Source organism: Notolabrus celidotus, chromosome 18, assembly GCF_009762535.1.
Source record: "Notolabrus celidotus isolate fNotCel1 chromosome 18, fNotCel1.pri, whole genome shotgun sequence".
Taxonomy (NCBI): Eukaryota; Metazoa; Chordata; class Actinopteri; order Labriformes; family Labridae; genus Notolabrus; species Notolabrus celidotus.
In genome coordinates this window covers 29,377,025-29,386,480 of record NC_048289.1, presented here as the reverse complement: position 1 = coordinate 29,386,480, position 9,456 = coordinate 29,377,025, and the positions used below count along the sequence as shown (strand labels likewise).

General features: G+C 42.6%; 1 protein-coding gene and 1 long non-coding RNA gene across 5 annotated transcripts in view; one reads left to right on the top strand and one right to left on the bottom strand.

The window, feature by feature from the left end:
* LOC117829928 overlaps positions 1-9,456 on the bottom strand; it is a 44,021-nt gene that overhangs the window by 33,023 nt on the left and 1,542 nt on the right. For all 4 annotated transcript variants that reach the window (XR_004634712.1, XR_004634713.1, XR_004634711.1 and 1 more), the window contains exon 2: positions 9,176-9,271. This is a non-coding gene — a long non-coding RNA (uncharacterized LOC117829928). The remainder of the gene's footprint in view (positions 1-9,175; positions 9,272-9,456) is intronic.
* hoxb1b (homeobox B1b) lies at positions 613-2,566 on the top strand. Its single transcript, XM_034707742.1, has 2 exons — positions 613-1,615; positions 1,870-2,566. Exons 1-2 carry the CDS (start codon positions 1,060-1,062, stop codon positions 2,181-2,183), a joined length of 870 nt encoding a protein of 289 aa, XP_034563633.1. The 5' UTR covers positions 613-1,059; the 3' UTR covers positions 2,184-2,566.

Here is a 9,456-nt window from a genome sequence, read left to right as displayed (position 1 = left end):
CCTAAAAGCTGATGTTTTTCTCCACTGACAGCTACAAAAAAAATCAGCATGCATTAAAACTGCAAATACAAAATAAATTCACAAATGTAAATGCAAACAATAATTCTATTTGTTAGTTTTCTTCTTTTTGGGTTGCTCAAATTAATTTAACGCAGAGTATTTTACCTATTACGTCACCCACACACTAATTTTCTCCTTTTTTTAAAATTTTCTTTTCATTGTGCCAGAGAACATTATCATTACAATTACACAATATGCAAGATATAAGTACATAACAAGCATACGACATTCTTCTGAGCTCTTTGAATACAAACTTATATCTACATTTTAGCCTCTATGGACTTGATTTTCTCTTTTTGAGGCAAAAACAGTTTAAACATCCAGAGAGAAAGTACCAAAAATAAAGTAAATCAAGCAGCATCAACACTAGGCCTAATAAACATTAAAATAATACCAATAAGTATTTCAACACAAAGAATTAAAGTGAAATAGATTGAAAATAAAATAAAAATAAAACACATGAATGTTCCTACAATGCACCTAATCGACAAAGTCAGGTCTCAGAGGTTTGACATATTTCACCCACACACACACATTTTCTAATGTTTGGTGGCCTTCTTTATTTTTAGAATTACTTCTACCTTTTAAATCCACATTATCACCTCTGCTAAACCTATTCTATATGATCATTATAAACCACATCGAGATTATTGTAACATTTTGTCATCCATCTGTCACCCTGAGCTCCTCTTACACCTCAGCCTGAAAATGTGTCCTGATGTTTGTGTTCTTATCAGATGGATGAGTGAGTTTGATTGAAGCATTTGTCATGTAAATGTGAGCCGTTTGATGGACGAGCCCGCAGACTTGACAGAGTGCTGTAGGTCCTTTGCCATTGGCGTGCAGCAGGTCACATGGTGTGTCAGGAAGGTGATATGAGGGTGGAAGGCACTTTTACAGCTTTGACATACTACCTAGAAGGGTTAGGGCAAAGGGAGCAGCGATTAATGACTGCTCGGTCTTGATCAGTTCTGAACAAACACCAGGCCCGGGTCCAGGATGAACTCTTACTTAGACTACCCTGTGTGCAACAGGGGCGCAAATATCTTCAGTGCAAAGGCCGGATATCACAATTTAAACCATGGATACATGTCGTCCAACTCGTGCGCAACAAGTGATGGTTACGCACCAGACGGGCGCTTAGTTTCTGCAACTTCTGCGCCTCACCAGACCCCGAGTCTGCCTCTGCACCACCAGACACACGTCAACTTGGACCTACAGTTTGCACCACAGGGTAACTCCATGTATGGTTCTCCTCTGGAGTACGGACACCACCAGTACGGCCTCGCACCCGAGCAGGACCGGAGCTACATTCATGCTCAAGTTTCACCCCTGGGAACAAACATGGCTCCCTACAGCACCGGGGACAGCTGTGGGCCTGCAGGGGCTTCAGCCGGCAGCCAGTATCTACATTTTAATAACGGGGATCAGAGGCTGCAGGAGTATCCTGAGAGTGTTTACACGAGGTTACCGAGCCACAGTAAGGAGAAAGATCTGGAGGACACTTCAAAGACATTTGACTGGATGAAAGTGAAGCGGAATCCTCCTAAAACAGGTTTGTTAATCTTTAAAGAGATCTGAAGTTAGAGCTGGAAGTTTGGAGACCGTGCGTAAAAGCGTGCGTAAATTAACTTGATAAAATGAAGCTTGCATTGTTCTTGAAATCAAGATAAAGACTTCAGTGACTAATGTTCTGTACGTATCTTCTATTCATCCTCACATTTGTCTTCACATCCAACAGCCATTCATCAGCTCCATGACTCATGTGTTTCCTCCATCATCCATTCATTCATCCATTTCTCTCCACAGCTGTCCTCTCAGAGTTCGGGGTTCCCGGCCATCACAACGTGATCCGCACCAACTTCACCACCAAGCAGCTGACCGAGCTGGAGAAAGAGTTCCACTTCAACAAGTACCTGACGCGGGCACGGAGGGTGGAGGTGGCCGCTAGTCTGGAGCTGAACGAGACGCAGGTGAAGATCTGGTTCCAGAACCGCAGGATGAAGCAGAAGAAGAGAGAGAAACTGGGCTGCGTTCTGGTCAACACGGCGGCGGCACCTGTGGAGAAAGTGTCCGGGCCTGACACCTCTCCACAGGGGAAAGAGAAAGACTGTGATCAGTGACTTTAAAGAAAATATTTGACTATGGGGGCCTCAGAGCAGTTTTCGACTTCTTATCACAGCAACACCATTCCAGAAAAACTCTAAAAAATGCATGTGGACTCTTGGAGTATGCAGGGTATGTTTGTGCTTTAAGTGCACTGTTTTAATGGATGCTGAGAAACTATTGTTTCCTTTAGTGTTTGTAACCTTTGTTTTGTGTTGGAGCACTGAAGTACTCAGTGTCAATGTTTGCACTATTTATTTACAGGGTATTTTCCAACAAGCGTTGAGAGGATTTAGTTTAATAAAGTTTATAAATGAAAGAAGTGTTGGAATTGTTGTTTTATGTGAAACAAGAAAATGTGGAAAAGTCTGATCAAACTTTTACTTCTGGTACAAAACTTCTTCCTGTTTTTATAAAAAAAATATATGTAAATAATAAATTGTTCTAAAAATGAAGCTATTTTTCTTATATTTATTACCATTAAAAGGCCCCTTGCATAATGTGACAAGAGGAATCTTTCACAACACATGGGGTGGTTCCTAGTGACCTTTTCACCCTGAAATACCTCCAGGGACTCTAAACATGACAACAAACTCCAGGGAGCCAGGTCTCACCCTTGATTTGTTACCCAAATTCTGCCTGGATACAGCTGACACAGGTTGCACTGACGTCCCCTTGTATTTTAAATAACTGGAGTTAGAAACTTTCTTTAACGCTCCCTTATAATCCACATTCAGGAGTCCTTTTGGCTGCAACTTGAGCCAAACGTTTGCAGGACCTGACCACTTAGTTTCATGCGATGTTAAAAGGGGCAGCAGATTCAATATTTGCTCTGGGTGTTGGGTTTGCACACACACACACACACACTCAGTTTCTGCCCCAGCAGCACCGGCCTGTTGGTGCCCTTTTTCCTAAAGCTGAAGGTTCATGCAGAGTTCAGGCACAAATGAATGCAGAGTCAATCTGTCAAGACACCAGAGTGGCTCGGAGAACTCTCGGCCTCTCATACTTTGGATTTTTTTTGCAGGTTTTGCTTTTAATATTTGGACTAAAGAGAATAAAAGTCGTTTAGTTAATGTTCTAGTTTGTAGGAAGTAAGAATTGTTCTTTGAAAAAGATGTTTCAAGGAAATGGAAATCTACAATCCTTTGAAATATATATGCATGAGTATGCAGTTCTCACACAACTATATTAAAAATTAATACGGCTCCACTAATAGAAGTTACAGTTGAAATACCATACGGCCCATTACTGTAAATTGGAAAAAGGCTGAGCGGCTTTGTTGTCATGCATTTCTTTACAAAAGCTTCCTCCTCAGATGAGTCACAAGGCCAAGGACTGTGGAGGTGACAATAGCCGTGGTGAAAAGTGACAGATTCAACAACAAAGGAAGAGGACGGTGCAGAAAACAAGTGTGGGGCTTCATTCCAGAGGTGTGATCCCTGCCATCTCTGTGGGTAATACCTCAGCGCTCCCAGCGGGCTCTCCATCTGGAGGTGTCAGAGTCGGTGCTGCAGCCAACACCCGGAGACAGATGTTGAGCTGGGGAAGAGGAGGAGGAGGAGAAAGGGAAGGAGGAGGGTGTTATTCACCTTCAGATCAGCCTCTTTCGCCTTCTGCCTGAGAATGTAGGGCGAGGAAAGCGGTTAATGATCACTGAGGGACAGGAAGGAAGATCCTACATGCTGACGAAAATCATCAAAAACTCTGCCTGGCTGCACAAACATGGGATCAACTGATAAACAGCAGCCATCTCTCTCTCCCTCCCTCTCTCTCCTCAGATATCTAACACATCTTTAGCCTGCTGCCCCCCCCCCCCCCCTCTCTGCACTTTGAGGTCAACCCAGTGCTGTTTGTACCCCATGCTGCTTGCAGTTGTTGCAGGCTCTTTTACAAGTCTATTGCCAGGCTCACTTCCTTGGTTTTCTACCAGTTCCTCTGTCGCATGTCACTCTGCAGGGTCCCTGCGCTTCAAAGACGGGACCAGATACAGTATTCATGGGGTAAAGGGGGGGTTGGTCATCTGAGAGATACCACAGGAGTCATTTTTACTGGCAGATATCAAACACTACACACGCTATTTAGGGTTTATCACACCCGTCTGTCACGCATACAGGAGCAATCTGACAACATACAGAGATAAATGGACGATAAAGAGAGGAAGAGTGAGAGAGAAGTGTCATGTAAACAGAGCAATATGTGCAATATTTATTATATATACAGAATCAAACTTAGAGACCTTCTCAGGTAGAGAACGGTGAAGTCATTTCCTCTGTTGTTTTATTACAGTCCATCAACATCTATCACGCCGGAGAGGACGTTTCATGGCTGACCAGAGGAGTAATAGCAGGTAAGAAGAGGGGCTGTAATAAAGGTTGTTTTCAATATTGATTAATTTCTCAATCGTCTCAATGAATCCTTTTCTCTGAGTCTCTGAGTGAGAAACAATCCCAAGTGACGACATCAGTGATGTTTATTCAGAAAGACTTCTTCTTCATTTTATGACACTTTCAGGAAACTGAAATCAGTTCGTATGTTTGACTTTTTTGCTTTGAAATATAGCAGAATGAATCAAAACATGCAACATTTCTGTCATTTTAGCAGCTCAAATAAGAATTAAAAATAAAGAAATGAAGTCCTGATTGAAAGCAAAGAATGAAGTTAAAGCTGCTGTGAGGAACTTTTAGTCTGTGTTGATTTTTAGCACCACTTTGGGCAAGATGTACTTCTTAGCCTGTGATCTTGTCCTGTACATCCAAAGGCAGTTTTTCACTGACAAAAATATCATCATGCATCCTTTTAACAGCCAAATGAGTCACTAAGAGTTAATATGATGTGGAAAATGTAAAGAAGGGTTGATTCTCTGACACCAACCCCTCGCTGCAGTTTAAGACATTCAAAATTTCAATTTGGAAATGGTTCGTCTTGTTGCTGATGGTCTTGTTTTCGCTTGCAGGTCACAAAAATGTTCACTCTGGTTTTGGCAAATTTATTTATTTATGTCCTTAAATAGTACTTTTATACTTATTTGTACAGAAAGTATTTTTATTTAGAATTTTATGTTTAGGTTTCTATATTTATTGTCCCTACTGTCTTTCTGTTAAGTACCGGTGTTCCAATCCCACGTCAAATTCCTTGTGTGTGAACTCACTTGGCAATAAAGCTTTCTTGATTCTTGATTCTTAAAGAAGGCATCACTAAAAGGCTCATGAAACAGATGCTTTTAAGTTAACCTGGATTTAAAAATGTTTATGTTTGGAGCATATCTAATCTCTGAAGGTAGTTGTTTTAAGTAGTCCAGTTAAAGGCACAGTAAGGAGTTTTAATGTGTTGAATCTGGTGACCTCTTCAGAAGAAACTGATCATGTTTTTCTAGGATGAAGACTACATTTCCCATGAGCACTGTCACCGTCACCCTCTGTGGTAAAGATGTGTCTCTTACCAAAGCTTTGCAAACACATCAGGACAACTTTTATCAGGATGCAGAGCAATGAGATCATATGTTGATTTGTAGCGACGTTAAATCATGAACTGTGACGTAACGGCGACTAAACTTTGTAACTCTGATTTATTACCGTTAGCTTTGAAAAGGTGACATGGTTTAACATTACCTGTCACAGCCAAGGTGTCATGATGTGAGCTCCAGTGTCCCAATAAACGTCTGAATAAATATTCACACAGTTTAACTCTTTAGTCCTCAAAGCGGCATAAACATTAAATCCTGTTCATAGACAATTACCTCTTTTAGCTAGCAAAGCCCTGGTTGTAGAGTTTCTCTGTTTAAAACAATACTTCAACAGGAAATGTACGTCTGTTTGATAATCTTGCTCCAGTATAATCCATGAGGACAAAACATTATGTCAACAGAAAGAAGAAAAACTCCTCCTGTTTGATAACTTACTTCTCACTGACAGACTTAACAAGCAGAGCTCTGAAAAGAGACACTTCAGGGCGAGGGACAGATCTCCACTATGCTTTTTTAAAAGGTAAATCAGACTCAAACACAGGCTCTAAAATTTAGTATAAATCACAAGTCTAGTCTGTGATAATCTCATTTTACTCTGTAGGTCATGAAGATGTGTCAGATTAAGAGTGAGACGATTTCATAATCAGTTAAAACTCCTTACTGTGCCTTTAAAGGCCGTTACAGTAATCCATGCTGCATGGACGAGCCTCTCTTGGTCTTTTTGGGACACATCCTCCTCCTCATTCTGGCTGATAAAATGCTGTTTCAGAGATTAAGTATACATCAATACATTTGTATATCAAAGTGTCGAGTTATCAATGAATTTCAAGGTATAAAAGAAACAAACTAGTAAATATTTTCACACTAAAATTACAGTTTTTACCCCCTCCCTGTAAAAATAATTCCTCTGAAGCTGACAAACAGGCCTTTATGTTCTAACACTTGCAGATGTTTGCAGGATAATTCACACAGGAGTTGATGTTTTTACTTTTGTGTTTGTCTTGTTTTTGCACACAGTTCTGGAAGTTTTTACTGCCTGAGCTGGTTTATACGATTGATTGTACGCATACAGGCCAGTTCTCACTTGAATAATAGATCTTATAATCTCACAGACTTGATTTAAAGAGACTACAAGACTAAAAATAATCAAGAAAAAACAGAAAAATCTACATATTAATTTCATTTCCATTAATATTCCTCCTGTTATTGCTTATTCCTGTCTTGTGGGAGATTGCAAACTAATTACGTGTGGCACACTCTTCTTCCTTTGTTATGAGGCTCTCTTTAGCCCAGACTGGTAGATTCTTGACAACCATCCCCCATCCGAGTCAGGCTCGATTGGATCTGGAAGCGCCAGCCGACCTGAAGCACCGAGCCTCCTGGGTCCTCCCTGCGACTGCATCCTTTCCTCTCTCCATCAGCATAGTAACTGAGAGAGACAAGTGACTTGGCCTGGGTTAACGTCTTAATACTCCCTGGGATTGCCTCCAGGATCCAAATGGCTACCCTTAATAGTTTTCCTCCTCCATGTGCCTGTCAGACCGCCATGACTATATGCCGTAAGAAAAACAAGAGCAGCTGAGAGGCAGAGTAACGAAGCAGCACAATGAAATAATGAGGGGTGGTGAGGAAGAAGAGAGCAGCCATGAAAGCTTTGGAGTAAAGACTTCAGGTTTGAAACGGATGCTCGCTGATATCCCTCTACTTTGATACTTTGCATGGAGAGGGTGTGCACTTCAAATTAAAGCGCCTCATCGTTTGGAGCCCAGGAGGAGGAGGAGGAGGAGGTGGGGGGACCAGAACTCAATCAGTGTCACGTCACATGGTTCAAAGCGGCCAATTCGATGCTGCCAGGAGGCTGAGAAATGCAAGGTGACAGTTCATTTTACCAGTGACAGTGTGTCGGTCTCGCTTGCTGGTTCCCCCAGTCAATTCCCAGCGAGCAGTGAAGGTTGAGCGTTGCCGGAGACAGACAGCAGCAGCAGCAGCAGCAGCTCCCCCCCTCCTCCTTCTCCTCCTCACAACCACCACTCTCTCATCGACCCCGCTCTGCTTTGTATTCCAATTAACTGGACAGAGGGAGAGGCGGCGGTGTGCAGGATCACAAGCACAAGCAGACACATTCTCCTGGCGTCCTTCCAGTCTCTCCTTGCTATCAATAGCTTCCCCTTTTTCCACTTCCTTTCCTTTCCTTTTCCTCATCCTCTCCTTGGGCCAGTTGTTCCAGGGGGTAATTCATAGATTCTTCTTTAACCACTGCCTCTAGGGACAATGTCTTGGTAATGAAAAATAGGTCCCTCTCATACATTCATACATCACACGTAATAGAGGTGTGTAATCGCTCAGTCGAGTCGACGCACAGCGAGCTGTAACTGCCATCCTTAACAGACACCTCAAATAATGCTGAATTAATATTTTGAAATGGCTCATACATCCTAACATAATACAATTTGAATGATTCCAGATTCAGCGCTCTCATGGCTAACATTGATTTGAGTACAAGCTTCCCAGAGTCAGTCGATACGCCGCTGACTGAAGGTTGTAGATTTAGCGCAACACATTAGCTCCTCTGTCTTTTGTGTCTTCAATCTATCATCACTTTTTACCCCCCACACACACACACACACAAACACACACACAGACATATGTTTGAGCAATGGGTGGGTTGGGAATACAATGATTGTGTGGAAATCCGAAAAGTAAACCACCTCTTTTTATCTCCTCGAGCAACACAAACATTTACAAGAATCAGGCCACACACCTCTTTCTTGAAAAAAGAGAATCAAGGCTTCAAATGTGGAGTGAAATGTTCAAGTTAGGGTGACATTTGAGCACTAAGTTGAGATGTTTTTCATACAGAAGGATTCATGCAAAGATATACTCTGAAATAGTTGACAGAAATTCCTCATTTGGAGTAAAAAACATGCCCCTTAACTACAGCACTTCCCTTTCCTAAAATAAAGACAGAGCCTGAAAGACAGGCATGGGTGTTCCACTATTTGCCCCTCTCAGTTTCAGCCTATCTTGAGAATGCAGTGTGGTGTGTGTGCGTGTGTGTTTGCAGGACAGGATACACACACTCAAACACACACACACACCCTTCATGCCCTGAGGATCCTCCTGACTCTCTCTCCTGGCTCTATCAGATCAGAGAGACCCGCTGTCCCTCCCCACACCGCAATGCAAATGAAAAGGAATGCGCTGATAAAAGGCCAGATCCTACAGATGAGAGGGCAGAAGGAGGACAGAGGCAGCGAATGCTAAAGGAGGGGAGGGGGGCCTCTTGGGGAGATGAGAGGTGGCGGAGGAGTCAGTGTTGGTAGTAGCGGGAGATCATAGCCTTGCTCCCCCTCAGCGGCGTTTGATACAGGGCTTTTGTCGCTCTTTCAGCGGTGCATTGTTGGGTGGTGTAATCCCCATCGGATTACAAAGAGCTTCCCTTTTCATATGGGGCTGACCCAGCAGGCAGGTGGCTGGGGCTCTGTGGAGCTGTCAAGGGGAGGGAACCTCTTTTCCAGGGGAGGGGACCCCAGTTCCTCTTACCTTCACAGGGGCTTTTTGCTGGGAGGCCAGTCAGGCGCAGGTCAACGTGGGGACAGGCCTGACATAAGATTCAACTCGCTCTGACCCCGTGGCATCCTGCAGAGAAGACATAAAATAGAGAAAATTACTGAGTTTTATCAAAAAATGATCATGCATGGAATCAAAATTGAGCTACTATCGCTACTAAATTAGAAAATACAATTAATCAAGTAGTGTTCCCTGCATTAGTAGAGTATAAGATGAAGAAATGCACAATTTAAGACCATTTAAGCACCATGTAA

What these genes read in the sequence shown, in the direction of transcription:
- hoxb1b (XM_034707742.1), top strand. Translation starts at nt 1,060, where the DNA reads ATGAACTCTTACTTAGACTACCCTGTGTGCAACAGGGGCGCAAATATC. An exon ending in GCGGAATCCTCCTAAAACAG is followed by an intron (nt 1,616 to 1,869) that starts GTTTGTTAATCT and finishes TTCTCTCCACAG; the next exon opens with CTGTCCTCTCAGAGTTCGGG.